Genomic DNA, 19,956 nt, shown 5'->3' on the forward strand with positions numbered 1-19,956 from the left:
GGGCATATTGCAGGCAGACCTTTTAAACTTCGGTCCAGTGTGGTCCAGGCATTAATTGCTAAGAATATGCCATTCCAGATAACTGCATAAAGAGACCCACTCAAATAATCTTAATAAGAGAAAACGGCTAGTAAAAATAGTTAAACTTTTTCAGTAGAGGAAAGACACCCATTCTTCAAGGCTTTAGCCTGGGAGTGGGAGCGGTCATAGAAGGCTGGTCACTGAGTTTTTTTGTATTGCCATTGTCCAGATCCTTCTGTAGGCCGCAGTGTAACCCAAATGTCAATGAATCCTGTGTCTTTCAATAAATGAAAAAGAAATACATGCTCTGAAAGAGCGAATAAATATTTCTGTCTTAAAAGAATCCCAACACAATTTAATAGAAACAGCAACACTTGATGTTTAGGGTCCTTATGCTTCTGACAGTAACTGTAGAACTGCTCTTCACCCTCTGGATGTCACTGCAGGAAAGTCTAGGTTATACAAAGATATATGAAATATATGCTGTGCTTATAGGAACAAACCCTATATGATCTTAAGAACCAGTGGGAGAGACCTTATAATTGGAAGGCTATGGGTGCCAGTTTACATACAGTAGCTCCTCTCCTGAGAGACCAGTTATCATTTATGCATGGACACCTTATTTTTGTGGTTGTAAAACTGGCCAAGAGGGTTTGTTTGCATACTTAGACAAGACACAAAAAGTCCCAAAAAGTTTTACAACAAAATATTCACAGAAATTTACCACGTGAATACTGCACCTTTTCCTACATCTGAAGTTGTTTTTTTTAGTACTAACACAAATTATTGACATCGAGTACAACGATATCAAAACCAGACTTACCCATGAGCACTCCACTTTGGAACACTGTGCTGGATAGCAAAGAACTTTTCCTCGGTCACACAAGCAGTAGTCACAGTGACTTCCATTCCAGAGCTCTCCATGGTACCTGACAGATCCATCCACTGTGCAGCTTCCTTTTGTGGACACACATTCCTCACAGCACTGATCTGTTTGCTTTATTTTGGCTTGGCCCTAACAAGAGCAGAGACAAAAAAATAACAGGTTTTCATACCATAACATGCATATATGTTACCTTTAATGTACCCAAACTCACCTATTTCATGTTGCCTATTTTTAATAAATGGCCATTTTGATGCACGTCCCAATGCAAATGCTTTATGAATATATACTGTATGAATAATGTCCATCAGTAACAATAACATGCCATGTATGTGGCCTGCCCTGTGTCAAACTGAGAATACCCATTGGTAACAATGAAACTTCGTGTTTACATGATTATGTAAATGGCTTAAAATGACCAAAAACTGATAACTTTAAACATCGGTGCTGTAGGAAAATTCAATCCAGAAAGTGGACTTACTTAGCATAGTCTCAATGGCTCTTAGCCAATACACAGATAATGATGTGCTGATCTTATTAACCTATACATATGTGTGTGTATTTGAATATCCTGAGGGAGAAAAAGTATTTTGTCAGTTGAATGTTCAGCAATAGTTCACCAACATCTTACGTAATGGACACTTTTAGATTGATTAATTACACTTTTAACAACATTAGTGATATTTGATAGTGTTAAAAGTAATAATGATGTGCACATACAATTACCTATAGCAACACATTCAATTTTAGATTCGCTGTCAGTTACTGTGCTTTGACTTACTGAATGAGCCTATGGGACATCTCCACTGAATCTTTTCTACATTGAACTAAATAAAGATTTGAATTCAGCTCAGGTGACATTGCAGATGAAAGCCTTCTATTCGCTTTAATTTTACTTAAACTCTTCATGAAAACCTTAGGGTTTCATGGGCCCAAACAAACCCATTTACATCAAACCTGAACATACATAATCCATGTCTCCAGGCAATGTTAATATGTTCTCACTAAGAAATATTAGATTACATTACCTTGTTACATGTAAGTGACGAACAGGACTTAGTGTGGCACTTGACCTCTCCTTTATCACAAATACAGGTAGAACAAGGACTTCTCTTCCACTGTGCACCGTGCTGAACAAAAAAAAAGGTAGATATGAACATCTTAAATACTGTATATAATGATGCACATAGACATGAAACAGGGCTCGTTTATGAACATATTGCATAGGAGAAAAGTCACACACTGTCTATGTTATCCATTTCTCTGTTACTACTTGTTATAGCAGGCGGGTTTCACTTAAGACAACCTCTTTTAAGGTTTTTCATGCCCAAGTTTTAGATAACTTAACCTTTACAAGGACCTTGGGAGTATGAGGTATGGCACAAAAGCAATCTAAATGCCTCGAATTTACCCAGTTTCCTGGAACAGTTATCAAGTTGAAAGCCAGATCCCAGTCAGCAGCTCCTGTGTAAGTAAATGTTTCCACAAAAAAAGAAAAAAGCCTGGTCTTTAAACAAAAAAATGACATGTATTTCCTTGATATCATTAACAATTACAAAACTACTGTCAAATTAATAGGTGCAAAGCTAAAATGTAACAACTGCTGTGGGTCATAGGGGTCTCATATAGGTGCTGGAGCCTAAGTAGTTAAATAATAACATTTCCCACATTTGCAAGACCATCCAGATCATAATTTTTCCAAGTAAAAGGATATGCAAATTCTCAAAGAATAGTCAGGTAAAGTGACTTTGAAAAATAGTGAATCTGTTACTTTAAGAACACAATTTTTTTAAAATGCATAAATAAATATTTAGGTCTGGAAAAATGTAAAAAACCCACATGTTTAAGAATAATGTTTCTCATGGCTTCAGTAAAGCAACCGTAATACATTTCGGCTCTGTATGGACTAGTTCTGAGCTTGAAATCTTGTGTGACTTATCTAACACTCTCCTTGATATGTTTGGCATCTCTTGAATTGCACAGAAGATACAGGACTCCTCAGTACAGAGCACAAATACACTAAATATTTTCTAGGGAGGACAAATCAGCTAGAAATATGACCTTTATCAGCAAATGACACACAGGCTTTTGAAGATGTGAGGGCATTGTGAGCACCACATACCCCCACTGCATTCCTATCTGTAGAAATGCAGCTTGCCAGAGAATGCAGTTTTCAAAGGGCTATCCCACTTGGCTAATCTCCTCACAGTAATGTTTCCAAATATCCTAAATTAAAGATGGCAGCACGGGCTGCTCTGTCCCAGTTTATACATTCAACTGAATGATATAGAAAATACAACCACAAGTACACATAAACACTGCCAGTCTTTAATTAAGGCCTACAAAATGTCTCTGTTGTTATGTGCTGTGAAACCAAGATGTGAAAGTTTTATAGGAACTTTTCTTACAAGCAAAGCAGCTGTGTCTATTAACTCTTCTACTATCTGCAATCAATTAAATTAGAAATAGTATTTTGTAGAAAAAGATAGGTTTCTTAGAAACAGCTATGCCAATTGTAGACTTTATTATGTGCAAACATAATGGAACACAATATTACTTACAGAATTATATTACTGCCCTGCCTTATGGCATCACCTATCAAAAAGGTGATGGGGGGGTTTATTTAATTGTGGTGATAGAGTGGTGCGGATTCAGGGCTCCTGTGATGGTTTAAGTGTGGTTTGTGTCCCTGTTGATGAGATGTATCCTCTCTATTTGTCTTGATGACCATTATCATTGAGACAGAAAATTATGGGAAATACAGAGCCAGCTGTGCCAGACCCCTCCCCTGTCTATCCTGACAGTCACTGCTCTCTGGAGGGAGATTGTCGAGAAGTGAGCGAGCAACGGTATGAGTTCTCTCACTTCCTGATCTATTGAGCCGACGTGTGACAGTTTTATTGTCACAGGTCGGCTCGAATTATGAATTGGAGTGATTTTCACTCACCTCATAGTTCTCCTTTGAGCCCTGGATTTCTGGGGTTAATGTAGTGTTAGGGAGTATGCTGAAGGTCAGGTTATGGTTAGTTTTAGGGTCAATGTACTGTTTTAGTGTCAAGATAAAGGTCATTGTTAGGGGAAAGCTAACAGTTAACTGTTAACAGTACATCTCTACATAACATGCTAATTTCTCCATGTTTTGTTTCTTTAAAAGTACAAAAAATACCTGTTGTTCTGCCAGAAATGCAGTGACCAGCTAACTTCCTGTAGTGAGCTGACAATGCTGCTTCTGCGCCCCTTCTGAACTACACCTTTGCCTTGTGTTATAGAGATGAGGAGGGGGTGTTTCTGTAGTTCAGCAGGGAAGAACTCAGGCAGGGCTGATACTATTGCTTTGAATTTCTTTGCCGCAGAAGTGCTGTGTTGCTAGCTCACTACAAAAGATGTGCAGCTTGCTGGATTCCTGGCAGATTTTCTGTACTTGCAGCATTTTTAAAGAGTCAAAACCAGGGAAAATCTGCAGTATTGCAGAGATGTACTGAATACGTTTTGGGGTTTTTCTTGCCCAAACAAACACTTTAAAGGAGAATTATGACCTAAGGGCAAATAAAAATACTCCTTACCTTTATTATATTTGCATTCTTCCTTTTTTCTGAAGTCACAGCACATCACAGATAAAGTCATCAAACCCCACAGGAAACAGCCACCTCCAGCCCTGCTCGAAGCTCCTTTCCTCTTAGGGGGCGTTAACAGTTGATCCAGCCCGCCCTCAGCTTTTTTTTCTCAAATTCTCCTTCTGCTGTGGCCGCGCTTTTTCTCATCGTGCACAGCTGTGTTTTGTCAGAGCGTGCACGCTGGCATTTGGGAGCGGGAGGCGGGGTCTCAAGTGAATAGGCAGCAGCAAGAGATGGTTAGAAGCGAACTGCTGACTTAGCCTCCCTGCACTTTCAGTGCTCTTTCCCTTCCCTCATCAGCGATCTGGATGTCAGCATGACACAGGGCAGGGGGAGAGAGAGAGGGAAAAGAGACCGCTCTCTCTTCATCATTTACCACATATGAGCTAGTCCATATATGGTGAATTATCATGTCACTGAGGATCCCTGCTGATCGGATGCTTGCCAGTCTGCAGGGATCCCCAGTGACATCATTCACCATATATGGACTTGCCCATATGTGATAAATGATGCAGAGAGAAAGGCTCCTTCTCCTCTCTCTCTCCCTGCCCTGTGTGACATTGACATACTAAAATCACTGGGGATCGCTGATGAGAGAGGGGAAAGAGGGCTCTCTCTTCAGCATTTACCACATATGAGCAAGTCCATATATGGTGAATGATGTCACTGGAGATCCCTGCAGACTGGCAAGCATCCGATCAGCAGGCATCCCCAGTGACATAATTCACGATATATGGACGTCACTTGCTCATATGTGGTAAATGATGAAGAGAGACAGAGGACTCCTTCCCCCCTCTCTCTCCCTGCCCTGTGTCACTCTGACATCCTAGAAGAGGGAAGGGGAAGCAGTCCTCTCTCTCTCTTCACCATTTACCACTTATGAGCAAGTCCATATATGGTGAATTTTGTCACTGGGGATCCCTACAGACAGCACGTGGAATAGGCGGTGCAGATGAAGGAGAGAAGGAGGGAGGGGGATCCAAGGCTACACCGCAGCGTGTCTGGAAGGCGGGCACAGACGACGGGACGTGAAGGTAAGGAGAGAGCTGCGTGGGGAGAGCTGCTGCGCATGGTCCATATATTCGTGGACGCGCAGCAGCTCTCAGCGATCACTGTCAGTCACAGTGACGAAGATCATTGGGGAGGATCCCGACAGTATTGTCGGGAACTCTCCTCATTGCAGCGCTTAGCCCCGCCCAGCATGTTAAAGAAGGGTTTACAGGCTTAGGGTGCATTTTGGCTTATAGGAGTAAATTAAACTATTTACTCCTTTAGCCTAAGGAATGCAATAATAAAGAAAAAGTAGAACCCCATAGTTCTCCTTTAAGGATTTAATTTAAGGATTCTGTTGGGGGGGTTCAAAATAACACCCAGAATAAAATGATGACAGGGTTCCATTAGACAGTATCGTGCAACCTCCCCAGTTGCACGTACTTACTTTCCTTGCTCCCCCCACAGTTCCACTCAAATTACCAAGCAACAGTGCTGTTACAATAAAGTAAAGGGAGTGAATCACATACTCTCCATTTCCAGAAGTTTTAGGTATGTATCTTCTTACTGGGTAGCCAAACAGATTGGTGGGAGGTTGATGGAAAGGTAAGTATATGCAAGAAGGCAGAAGTGAACTTGTTGCTTTACCCTGCATGATTTCCAGGGAAAAGGATAGGGTTAAATGTTAGGGTCAGATAGATAATAAACCAGGGGCATAGGAGTACACATTTTATTGCTAAAAGCACTGTGCTTATAAGTTTTTTGGTATTCGGCCTTTAAAAGCCAATGTAACTCGATTTTCTAGTTTTGGTAAAAAAAAAAAAAGCTAATGCCTGCTTCGGAACAACTGTCAACTGCCACATTTTCTCCATTACTCTTGTTTTACCATTAAACAGACTCAATACAGTGAACATGATCAGGAGAAGATAAGAGTCGGGAAGTAGTTTTACTACAATGAACTCAGAAATTACCTCATATATCTTTCCAGCCACAGTACAAGACTTTGGAAGGCACTCGGGACAACACTTTCCAGGAACGACAGCCAAAACTTCATCCTAAAAATATAATTATATGTTTTACCTTTCAGTTACAGAAAGGAAGAAATGCAGACAAAAACGCTTTTTCAATCAACAACTGACTATCAGGCTTGTGTAGACAGGTCTGGATTGACATACTTCTTTTACTACACACACACATGATGGGAGGCCCAGCAAATTCCAAGCACCTCCTGTAATCCATATCACCTTTAACACAGAGGTCTCTCAGTATCACTAAGACACTAGGTGAATTGGCAACATAAAGAATCATATTGTATATAAGAATATAGTTTTGTTTTTTTTACTTCAATTACGGTGTGAAAGTTACTCAATTTAAACCGATAAACAGATTTTGCCTGAAATTAGTAATCTGTACCATTCTCTGACTTCTTATATCTATCACATCTCAAACTGTATCTTTTAAAGTATTAAGTAATTCAGAACAAAACAGGGAGAGTGACACCTTTTTCTACTGATTGTGTCTGGCACAGGTAGGCAGGCCTATGAATTTAAAAGATCTCCCAAGTGACAAAAAATGGCACTTTAATTCAACATCATCTACCCAACATAATTAATACATTTGGATAGACATATGCTTTAAATTCATTTATATTTAAATTAATTCCAAAATACTGTCAAACACTGCTGCTTTACTGTGTAAGTGGGATGGAGTTAACACTAAGCTCATCAGTTTTAGCCAGCCATCCTATAGTCAAATATTTCGCATTTTCCACATTATGAGCCATGCTGGATCGCAAACAATAATCCTCCACTGAGTGGGTCCATGTGTATCTATGTGTGTACTCTGATATTTCAATACATGCATGCTTACTTATTCCATTGGCATGCATGAAAAATGTCACCATTATCGCTGTACTTGATTGTTTTGGACACTTGACCTTGTGAGGCCTATCTCTGCAACAGGTGACATGCAAAAACATATATTTCATTTCACTCCTAACTCCCAACACAAAAAGAAATAAGAGTAAGACAAGGAAAAAAGCAGTGTGATTATAAAACACTGAACATAAATAACAATTATGTCATTTCAGAGGTGAATAAAAAAAACCCCTACATGTTTATGTTCTTCTCCCCCATTAGAGGATATTAACAGGACTATTCACAAAAGGATGAAGAGTTTGGAGAAGACAGGAGAAGTGAACAATCTAGGCCAACATAGCTGAGCTGGAAAGTGAGCTGAATTGGAGAATGTTTCCAAATCAGCTATGTTGTCCTAGATTGTTCACTTCTCCGGCCTTCTCCAAACTCTTCACCCTTTTGTGAATAACCCTGTATATGATTTCCTGTAAGTGCTAGTTAGCTTAGCTGTTACTCGTTTATTTACGTTTGTTGCCATTTACTTGCTCTCTGCAGTATAATATGTGTTTTAGGCACCTGGCCCCTTATAACAGGCATACATAAATCACTCAACATTAAAAGCTTAGTGGTATTTACCTTATTACACAGCATGGGTAGACAGTCTGCTGTGAAGCACTGAGTCACCCCATTCTTGCAGGTACATTTAGAACACTGACTCAGCTTCCATTCCTCTCCATCCTTCATCACATGGCCATTAAGAGAGCAGGATTCTGCAATACAAAGAGACAATGGCCTAACCATGGCTGTGCATGGACTTCAGCAGAGTCATCCGTCTTTTCAGTCCCACCCAACAGCAATGATAAACAATAAGGTACGGTGGTACCTCGGTTCACGAATTTAATTCATACCACGATTCTGGTCGCGAACTGAATCAAATTTCCCCATGAGGTTCAATTTAAATAAGGTTAATCCGTTCTGACCCATTTGAACGTGGTCGAGAACCAATTTTGGTCGCGAACAAAATCAAATTTTCCCATAAGGTTCAATGTAAATAAGGTTAATCCATTCTGAACCATATGTAATTTTTTTTTAACCACAAAAATATGATACAAAGTACAGTACAGTACAGTATGAAGAGAGTGTATACTAACCTTTGCACTTTCTTTGGAGCCATGCTGGATTGAATAATACTGTACAGTACTGTATGTGCTAAAAAGCACACAAAAAAGCTTTACAGCAAGTGTGCACAGGTCTGTCTGCGACAGCGATCTCGACTATAGGAAGCCACAACCATGTGTCAGAGCGGGGAAGATGGCCACGGTCGTGTTTGTCACCAGATTTGGAGTTCGCATATTGAAGCTAAATTTTGCTGAACTTCCTGTTTGCGAACCGAATTATTCGCGAACAGAAGCGTTTGTGAACAGAGGTATTACTGCACTTTATGAAAAGTTCAGAAAAATATCAGGGTCCACTTCTATACTGTCTGTTAATAAATATACTGCAGGCTTACAAATGTAGAATTTCCACTTTTCCCAGTTGCATACTGTATAGAGATGGAATACCAGAACCCCTTTATATGTTTATAATATTTTTTTAAATTACCTTGCTTTTAATTGGTGCAGTAAAATAAATGAAGTAAAGAACAGTTAGCTCAGCGTTACCTGAGAAAAATATTAGCATTCTCAAATATGAACACTGCTCATAGTGGTAAAAATGTAAAGCAGAATTCCAGGCAAACATATTGCAGTGGGGCTAACTTGGAACTGCAATGGTTAAGTGCTCATTTTGGTCTAACGTGCTAAAAAAAAAAGTTATACTCATCGGTTCCTCACAGCCGGCTTGCTCGTAGACCGGTCCCTGAAGCCTCTCTCCCCCTCTGCTGCAGTGGTCTAAGGATCCTTGAGTCATCACATTCTATACACTGTGTATAGGACGTGAAGGCGCCGAGAGACAGCCAGTCGACTTCGTGGTTCGGGTGAGTATAACTTTTTTACCCGGAGCTCTGCTTTAAACTTTAGTTGTTGTCATGGGGTAAATGTTCAACGGTGTTTATGCCACAAATATATAATTATTTCCCATCCTGCACAACCAATAATTCAAGAGCCTGAGCTGTCCTGCTAGAGATTAAACTAAAAGGTAATGGTGGTAATTAATATAAGAAGAAAACTAAGTGAAAAAAAGGCTGTTACTTAATCCTGTACAGTATATAATAAATGTCCACAGCAGATAAGTAAAGGAAAGCAGTAGTAATGGTTGGGTCCGATGAACTCATGCGTCAGGAGCAGCTGCACCCTTTGAAGCTCCCCTAGTTACACTGTGGTGGCATACCTTACATTATTAAATTAATCCGAAAGATATGCTTTATAAATGCCACTGTAAAGGAGCCCATACATTAGTTTGTGTTTATGTTTATTCCTCTGCAAAGCAGAGTTGAAGCATGAGGTAGGTGCAGGCAGATGCTATTAGTACTGCTTATCTCACGCACTACAACAGTGATTAGAACAAGTTTCAGACCTGTCCAATAAATCATTCTCTCTGGTCAGCCACCATCCATATTGGGCGACATTCATCCCATGTCTATGGGCAGGTTAGAAAAATTGCCTGTTAAATGTTAAGTAAATCAATCCCGGTTTACACTGAACCCCACTGGTTCTTAATTTCCTTCTATTAGTTAAGGGCATGTAACACTTTAACCAATTAATGCCAAATCAAATAATGCACCCCCAGATACATTGTGTAACAAATTAGGCCTTCATTAAAGCTATTTGAAATAATGCACGCTAGACCCCTTCCATTGAAAAGAGTCTTTTTATGCGGATAGTAAATGTCAGGGAAGGCATCACGCTAAATGTACTTAATTGGATTCATGGTCTCATTTGAACAATTGGGCTTTTTCCAGTGTCATTAATTAGATGGTGTTGTCAAATATCACGCTGACATGACCAGATAAGCAAGGTGAGAGTCTAAAATTGAACAAAAAGAAAACATTTTAATTAGAGATCCTTGCTTAGTATTCCTTGGGCAGAAAAGGAACCCAATTTAAATACAGGACTATCTACCTTAACTTGCAATAGTTACAGCTTGCTAGTAAATAAAGGTGAATTTTACACTGGCAGTTGTGTCACTTACAGATTTAATTCAAAGGAATGATGTGACTTCTTCAGTTGGATATGATTTAACATCACCAAATTATGTGGAGTGCTCAGAAAAAGCAGTCAACAGAAATTTAAACTATGTACTTTCACCCATGGGAAGAGTTTGGGATGGGATTTTTTTTTCTTGACTCTATAAACGTTAAAGTTGTGTTTATTACAGTCTGTACTCTATCCAGGTCTCCTAGCCATGTTTTAAATATAGAGCAATGACGCTTAATTTCACTTTGGATCAAAAAAGCCATAGAGAAGAACAGGCATATTTTTCCTGATACAGTATATATGCAAAATTAAAAATGCACTAGTTAAAAAACAGCAAGCCCTTAGGTATGTATGAAAGGCACATGTTGAATTAAATATCATGCTTCTTTAACATTTAAATTGAGCTGTTTAGCAAAAAGTACAACTTGGCTAATACTTTTATAATCAAGAGTTTCAATAATATAAGCTATCAGGCTTGGAACTCATTGCACTCACTAAATTGCTCTTTCCTAAGGTGAGATACTGGGTTGGGTCCACATGTACCAGATAGCGGAACTGCCTACAGATGTGTAGGCCAGATACAATATTAAAATTCCACAAGTCCACAATTGCAGTTCACTACAGCTTTAAAGGGACTGTCAGTATGACCAGTAGTGTGATCATGCTAGGTATTATAGTACATTTTCGGAAAAACAAAACTTTCATATAGTAAATAAGTGTACTGTTAAAGTAGTTCATTGTTAAACTCTAAGTCTCCATTCACACTGAGCAACATGGATTATCACGCGCAATTGTCATATGCGCGATATTGTGTGACTTTTCGTATTGGGCTGTAAGTAATCAAGAGCAAAATCACATGACATCCGCACAAAAAAGGGTCATGTACAAGCTACAGCGACGAGCTACAGGCGACATGGAGCTGTGAGATGTGAACAGCTCCACTCCAATGCACTGGACTAAGTACATAGAGCGATATCGCGTGGAAATATGTGCGATTTTGGAACGGAAATGTGCGCGATAAAACGCTCAGTGTGAACGGGGACTTACACTTTTTTCAATACTGAATCCAGATAAACAAATAAACATTTCCCAGCAAAGCATTTCTTAACATTTTTGCACAAAAATTACAGTCATCATGTTTTTAGAAAAGCTGACTCTCTCACCTCTGCTTCCCTGAACTTCCTATCCAGTACAAGATCACAAGGGAGAATGTCTAGCAGCTGTCTATCTACTAGATCAGAGAAGGGAAGAGGTAGTAGGGAAGTGGTTTGTCTTGCTGTGCCAATGTGTTTGTTTCACAGCTTACTAGCACACACAATAGTGGATCCAAAAGACCCTAAAAGGGAAAGGAGCCTCCCTAGAACACGATATTAGGGCCAGTGCCCAGGGGACCAGGGATTCTACAAAAAGCAAAAACTTGTAAACACCAAGGAGCAACATCAATTGTAAGTGAATTAATCAGCATTTTAAATAGTTTAAAATCCTTTTGACTAAAATATTATTTTAAAAAGGCAGACTTGCAGTTAATAGGGGAGGGACTAGGAAAAATAAACTGAGGAAAAGCAATGAATGGATTAGTACAGTGGGCTCCAATTTAATATCCATCTATCAGGGCCCTCCTTACCATCTTGTCTTGAATTGTATTGTGATTGTAATGTCTTCCTTATATTGTAAAGCGCTGTGCAAACTATTGGCGCTATATAAATCCTGTATTATAATAATAATAATAATCATCTGTAAGGCCTGGTTCAAACCAAGGCATTTTTGAGCAGTAAAATACAATTTTTAAGCAGGAAAAGCCCTTTTAAATGCCCAACACAAGAAATTCCATGATTTTCAATTGCCCCTGTGAAAACCTGAGCAGCAAAACACCAGCAGGAAAATGCCAAACGCAGTAAAAAAGTACATGAGCTTCTTTTGGCAGTTTCAAGCTTGTTTTTCCCCCATAGACTTCAATGAAAACATCAGGGAATGTTTGGCAGAAGCATGTTGTATATTTTCGTGCACGTTTTTGAGTGTTTGTACATGCGTTTAACCATTTACCGAAATGTTTCTCAAGCTGCCAGTCAAAACACACATCTTCATGTGCGCGCATTTTAACACATATAAAAATGTGCCAAACGCGCATAAACATGCAAATAACTGTAGGCTCGCCCCGCGTGTATAAACGCACAAAAATGAGATCTAGCAACCTGCCCTTAGTAAACATGGCCACTGTCAGTACACTGGGGACGAAAAGAGAAATAAAGTATGCAAAGAGTACAAAGCCGCCAATTATCTAGAAGTGTGTGTAGATTGTCATTACTAAACATTTCTAAAGCTGTGTTTGTTGTTATTTTTAAGATATAGGTAAAGGTCCACTTTAAATCATCATTCCATTTTTTGATTCTGAAGTAAGGCTGGGCAATTATACTATTCTAACAGCACAGTGCAGAAACCTGCCAGGCGCAGGCTGGCTTGTGAGGGCCAGTTGTTTAATGTCGAAAGATGAGGCTTATGATACAGCAACAGAGAATTGTGAAGCCAAATTTGCTGAAAGGAACTTTAGTGAAAAAGAAATACAAAGGTTCTCAGATGATCAAATTGGTAAGTAGGAATGCCCAAACAGTCTGTGAAGTGCATGCCATCCAAATACTATGCTATATCAGCCAGAATTAGACCCATTACTGTAAAATTGTGGACATTCCTGCAATCAGATGGGCAACTGTTCAAAGAAATTCCACAGCCTGCTCAGATATGAAAAGGAAGATACAAAATAAAAGGTACCTAAACCTTAAAAACATCTTTGGCACTGTATGTCCATGTCATATGTCCATTTACATGCGATTACCTCTGATCAGTCACTTTTAGGTCCAAGGAGGAGGGTGCAAACCTTCTCCATTTTTTTTATGGAATTGAACTGACTTGGAAGTAATCAGATGTAAATGGACATTCGTCCATTTACATCCGGTCACCCTTAGAGTCAGATTTGGCTTCCAATTAGAACCGTCTGAAAAACTGACAGATGTAGTGTGAAAGCGGCCTTATTATTTTGGGGGGTTTTCAGCCAGCAGGTGGCGCTCTAGTGACATTTTCAACACATTCAGCTATTTTAGCTTTCAGCTGTGCCGAAAGAAAATATTTACAGGGGCCTGACTGGGAAAGAAAATGAACAAGAGCAGGGATAAATCATGCATGCTTCCATAAGCGAAGGAATGTACACATACATAGCGAACATAATCTGACTGTATCTAGTATAATTGTACTGCTCTATTTTGTATGATGATATCCACGTTTGCCATTCATATTGAACATCAAAATATTTTTTGCCTGCCTTTTTTTCTGATAAGGTGCATGTCGACAATTTACTATAGCGTGCAGTAAATTGAAATGCAATAAATGTTTCTTTGTAAAAACGAACCGAATCAGTTCTCCCCATAAAGGTCAATGTAAATAAGGTTAATCCGTTCTGACCCCTACGAATGTGGTCACGAGCCAATTTTGGTCGCGAACAGAATAAAATTTTCCCATAGGGTTCAATGTAAATGAGGTTTATCCGTTCTGAACCATATGTAAATTCATTACCGCTCTGCACTTTCTTTTTACCACCATGCTTGCTCTGCACTTTCTTTGGAGCCATGCTGGATTGAATAATACTGTACAGTACTGTATGTGCTAAAAAGCACACAAAAAAGCTTCACAGCAAGTGTGCACAGGTCTGTCTATGACCGCGATCTCGACTAGAGTTAGCTACGACCACATGTCAGAGCAGGAAGATGGCCGTGTTCGTCACCCGATTTGGAGTTTGCGAACAGCAGCAACATTTTTCTGAACTTCCTGTTCGCGAACAGAAGCGTTTGTGAACTGAGGTATTACTGTGTGTGTGTGTGTGTGTGTGTATATATATATATACACACAAGTTTAAATACATATAAACTTAAAGTAACTTTAAAAAGATAACCCAAATCAAATTAAACCAGAACCATTTATGTTTACCTTTAACCCCTTCGTGATGGGAGACGTACAGTGTACGTCCCGTCACAAAGTGGCTATATGACTGGCCACGTACACTGTACGTGCCGAGTTATATTAGCCTCTGTAATACAGTCTTGTACTTTTCCCTGCATGTAAAGTAGATCAAAGCAGATATTTTAATACAAATCTAGTCAGGCCCCACCCGAACTCACTAGTTATTGCTGTTCTCTTATATCCTGGGTGCTTCTTCTTGGGTAACAGGAGACAAAATTATTGGCTACTTACTTTAAGTCTTGCTATATTTGATTCTACTCCTTGTAGTAACAAAACTCTATATGTCCAAATGTACAATCTAATCAGGCATAACATATACAGTAATTAATTTATCTTTAAGCTAGGTACTCAGATAAATCTCTACAAAGTATACCACACACCTCCTGTCCCATAACATATAGGGCAGCATTCTCCTGGAGCCACGACTTCCATTTCTCCTTCTTTGCACTGCGTCTTGGGACAAGGTTTGGAGGCACATGATACCTTGCCATGCTTACACGTGCACATGGTACACTTAGATTGTGCCCACTGTGTGCCATGCTGTAACAACAAGAACAATTATAATTAGCATTTGTAACAAGTGTACTATCTTTTATCATCTAGTATGCAAATGCCAGGCTCTTGTGTTATATTAAACTAAAAACATTCAAAAAGAACATACAAAACCAAACACTTAGATGCCCTAAAAGAAATGTTATATGAATTAGCTGTGTATAAATAGAACCCATAGGGCTGCCAAACATTTTTATTTATCTACTACAATTTACAAGATTATATCTCATAAATTTACTATGGTACATTTTCATGTATTTTCATGATCTTTCCACTCAAGGTTTGCAAGCCATGACACTCAACAGAACTAAGCTGCCATGTTGCCAAAGTTTGAAAAAACACAGAACAGGTTAAAGGATTGGTCTATTAAAAATGTTAATAGCTGTTTTCTGTTGATCTGAGTTCCTCACTAGCTTCTAATATCTTTTAGAGATTGTGGTGTTGTGATATTTGCACCTATAGAATACAGCAGGAAAATGCAGAAGGAGCAATACAAGAAATTAGACTTTTTTTTACATGCGTGAGGTCTGTATTTACCATAATGACACTCATGCGTCAGCACGTAGGCCGGTAGGGACACAGACTGAAGCATCAAGCACCTAATATTAGCAAATGGCAATAAACATTTTCTTATTTTATTTTTTTTTGTGTAACCTCTGGCACTGTGTGGCTGAATTAGGCAAATGTACTGTAGGGGGTGTCTAGAGAAATATTAGGGCCCTAAAGTTTAGGAAATATTACACCATTTGCCTTTTCTCTAGTTTAGTCTAGTGTGTAAAAGGACAGAAGTTTTTTCAAATATGCCATGATTTAGGGCAGCAGGATGTCTTACTATTGTCCTCATGGAGGTAGAGGTGATGGAGCTAAAGACTACATGAAGGTGGAGGTAATGGAGTTGAAGATCTTGACTCTGGTGCCTCTGACAAATAAAAGCCAGCCCGTGATTCAACCCACTGGCATCAGTTAGCAAATTGAACACAGTCAAGCTGCACTTACCCTTGCAAATTATAAAAATAATTTGAAATGTTTCTAACATTATAAGGATCAATGCAAAAAGGATGGTCAAATATCTTTACAGCATATATACGTCAGATCCATACCCTTTAAATTAAAATAAATATATATACGAATTAGAGGCAGCAGGGTTTCTATCAGCCAACTTAATTTAGTATTGTAGCATCACCTTCCATATTTACAGCACAATTATTCGCATTCAAGCAACCGGCACTCTCAAGCAACCGGCAAAAATGAATAAAGGACATAATATGTCCTCCATTATTTTTTTTTGGCCAGTGGCTTGATGCACACTAACAGAACACGTGGTAGAAAGCAGAAAGCAGAAATAATGGTGAGAAATAGCTAGCCTGCTATTGGCTATTTCCATTTGCAATAGCAGCCGGGCTACTATGCCCGCCCACTGAGCAGAGAAGCGGACCTGAGAGAGAACTTTCTATCTCAGGTCCGCTCCTCTGCTCAGTGGGCTGAGCCAATATTGGCTATTGCAATTACTATGCCGTTACTGTTAACTCTCAAGCAACCAGGAACTACAGTTATCCAGCACCTACCGAACCCAAAGGGTGCCTGATAATTGGGAGTTTACTGTATATGGCATGTTAATTTTTACAGAATCAAAAATAGGTATATTCAAGGTATAAATCTTTTAGGAGGCTCACTGCAATTATTTGACAAATGTGCAAGAGACAGCCAAGTGCAGGCCATTACTACATTAATGTGATGCACTGTTGCTTTTAGGAACAGCCAAAATGTTTCTAAAAACACAGCCATCACATATACCACTTGTATTGTTGTAACTCCCTCTCTAAATCTTCTAAACAAATGCACTACCATTTGCTCTTATTTACTAAGGGAGGCCAAAGTGCAATGACTATGGGCAAAAGGCAGTGGGCAATGACCCTCCACGACCTCACGTCTAATGCAAGTCAATGGACCTGCATTAGATGTGATGACGTCAGCGGTCCTTAGACCACCGGAGCCCAGGGGAGAAGAGGCTGTGGGAACTGGTCTTGCAGCCCAGAGGGAACCAGCAGGACAAAGGATTACGTTAAGATTAACGAATGGCCTGTTGAAACTAGGGAGTTATCCATGTTATTAATTTTACTATACAGATCCCATATAAATGGAAAATTTCCCTGTAAACTGGAAAACACCTTCAAAGCAGCTTAAGAACTTTTTAGTGATTGCTATGTAAACATGTTAGGCTATGAGAACTAAAGATATACGAGTTAAAGTTGTATAGTACTTGAAGACATTTAACTCCTGGTCCAGAAGTGGTTATATTAAGATCATGGCTGATGATGATGATGAGCAGGCAACGCTCATTTTGTACAAGTGATCTGGATGGCTTGTAGCAGCCTGTATAGGTGGTGTGTAAGGTAGTCTGATCAGCGAGGCTGGAAGCGCTGTACTCAAAGCGCTTCCTGCTTACAGCTGTCACAAAGCCCACTGAAGTGCCGGTTACACAGGCGATCAGCACAACGAGGTCCTTAATCCCCTGTATTGAAGGCCAGGGGAGACATAAGGGGTCCAACAGACCCCTATTGTCTCTAAAAAGAGAAGCTGTCACCTCGAAACGCTATCAAATAAGGGAATGTTAGCCCCTGGGTGATAGCAATAAAGTGAAGTGAAAAAAATAAATAAAAACGTGACAAAATAAAATAAAATAAATAATTAAAAAAGAAAAAAATTTAAACCAACCCTGCTACCCTCACCATCTGTATGAGAATGAAAAATGTAGGGCATGCACGTGTATGTAAACGACTATTGTGCCATACATGTGAGGTATCACCGCAAACGCCGGAGTGAGAGCAATAATTCTAGGACAATAATAGCCATAGTTTTTCACCATTGCACAGGCGCGCACACCATTGCACAGGTGTGCACAATCTTAACACTTTACATGCTTGGTATCTCTTTACTCAATGTAACCTCTCTTATATATTTTACCAAAAAAGGGTATTAAATTGTGTTTGTGTGCACTAACATTAATTTAAGTGCTTTTTTTCCTAAAAATATAAATTTGATAAACATTTGCGCAAATATCAGGGCTTCTGCTTTCAGAAAATATATAATTGTTTGGGGGTTTAAAGTAATTTTCTATCCAAAAATCCAGATTGTAGTATTTGTATGCAAAAATGACAAAATTGCTCCGGTACTGAGCTGGTTAAATACATGCAGCTGACTGCAAGAATTCTCTAAGATTACTGGCAGCAGCCTCCAGTAAATGTCTTTTTCGCTAAAATGATGGATAACAATGAACAGTAGCCAATTCTATTATCTCAAATACTTGAATCCTAACAGTGTCTTTTTTCCTATAATTTAACCTGTATTCAGGCTATTACGATAAGAGTAAACTAAAAAAAAAAGTGAAAACAACAGTGGGCTACAAAAATAGGGTTAAAAAAACCCATCAGCAGTTATGGGTAGTGCTGGCTGGTAGTAATTAACAGTGGCCTTTACTTCTCCAGCGCAATTTGTGTGTTATGCCTCTATCACAAGACAGGAGGTGACGTTTGCAGTCACCTTACCCTTTCATTAAATTGGATACACTTTTTCTGACAGAAGGATTAATGGTCCTTGTGCTGGGTCTTCTGAAAGCTGCTGCATACAGACCTTAGCAGCATGATGAGAACATTCACAGCAGTGATTAGGGCTGTTTCCATGACCTGCATGGCAACCTCTGCAGCACTGTGCCAAGTTCCCAGCCTCACAGCTTCTGGAGCAAAATGCTCATCTGAAGGTAGGTCATGTGGAAATAATAACGCTAACCTGCGCTGACCTGATATCTGTGAGAGATAAACAACGATGCCTCACTAATCTCTCATATATTTCATAACTAGGCCTTTATAAAAATCTATCTCTCGGGCTTTAATATCAATGTCAGCGCAGGCTGGACAATAATGAGGAGCAAGCACAGCATGAACGCAAATTATCTAACCATTTCCTGTGATGCAAGGGCTCAGGTTAAGTATAGTTTATAGGAACTTAATTAATAAAAGAAACCGCACATACACTGTACATGTATTATATGAAAAGGTCTAGGGCGATATTTAAGGTGGCAAACAAACGGGTTTCTGGCATGCAATACATAGAAATTAAAGCTGACAAAAATCTAAACTCTTGGACAAGAAAATCTTGCAGTGGGTCCCCCTCCTGAATACAAGGGTTATCTGCTCCTTTTGTCTAGGAGGTGATCATTAAGGTGATATATTTACCTTATTTCTCACTCCTCCGACCGCCAGTGCTCCACGTTGTGGGTTGGCATCGTGGCTGGCCTCCAGTACAATGCAGGACTGCTGATCCTGCATTGTATAGGATGACGTCAGACAGCTGCGACTAGTCAAACAGTGAGGGCTAGTTAACACCAAGCGCGGAGCAGGTCCAGAGCAGAGCAGGTGCAGACCGGATCAAAAATGTATTCCTATGGTATTTTTAGCTCCAGTTCACATCGCAGCGTGCAGATCCAGAGTAGGTCCAGAGCAGGTGAAAAAAACTGCAGCAGGCCCTATTTTTCCTGCTCTGGATCTGCAAACGCATCAAAAACGCGTCAAAAACGCATCTAAAAGACTAGCGTGCGTGTGCAGAAACCTGACCGGATCTGCTCTGCATTTGGTGTGAACAAGGCCTGAAGGACAGAGGCTTTGGGGGACTGGTCACATGAAGAGGAAGGAATAAGATATAGCCTTTTTCATCACGCCCTTGGAAAAAGCAGCAGTTAACCCTTGCAGTGGTTAGAGGGAGCCCATGCAAGGTTATAGGATTTTGTTTCCACGGAGGTTAGCTTTACAGGACAAATATCGCCATGCTGTACAACTATCCTTAAATATGTTTTTTATGACTATGACCACCCTTAGCTAGTGTAAGGCAACCAGTTCAAGGCT

The 19,956-nt window shown here is 39.6% G+C and overlaps 1 protein-coding gene across 1 annotated transcript in view; it reads right to left on the reverse strand.

Annotated features, from left to right (window-relative positions):
* The window catches only part of FRAS1 (Fraser extracellular matrix complex subunit 1), a 269,028-nt gene extending 249,645 nt beyond the window's left edge, over positions 1-19,383 (reverse strand). Inside the window, exons 1-7 of the mRNA XM_018557898.1 lie at positions 19,291-19,383; positions 17,319-17,570; positions 14,887-15,046; positions 8,001-8,134; positions 6,480-6,563; positions 1,933-2,034; positions 845-1,036 (exon numbers count right to left, since the gene is read on the reverse strand). Of these exons, the coding sequence (XP_018413400.1) occupies positions 845-1,036; positions 1,933-2,034; positions 6,480-6,563; positions 8,001-8,134; positions 14,887-15,046; positions 17,319-17,570; positions 19,291-19,383 (1,017 nt within the window). The remainder of the gene's footprint in view (positions 1-844; positions 1,037-1,932; positions 2,035-6,479; positions 6,564-8,000; positions 8,135-14,886; positions 15,047-17,318; positions 17,571-19,290) is intronic.
* Positions 19,384-19,956: the final 573 nt, after the last annotated feature.

The sequence above is a fragment of the Nanorana parkeri genome, unplaced genomic scaffold (assembly GCF_000935625.1).
Source record: "Nanorana parkeri isolate BGI_ZX_2015 unplaced genomic scaffold, ASM93562v1 scaffold310, whole genome shotgun sequence".
NCBI classification, from domain to species: Eukaryota; Metazoa; Chordata; class Amphibia; order Anura; family Dicroglossidae; genus Nanorana; species Nanorana parkeri.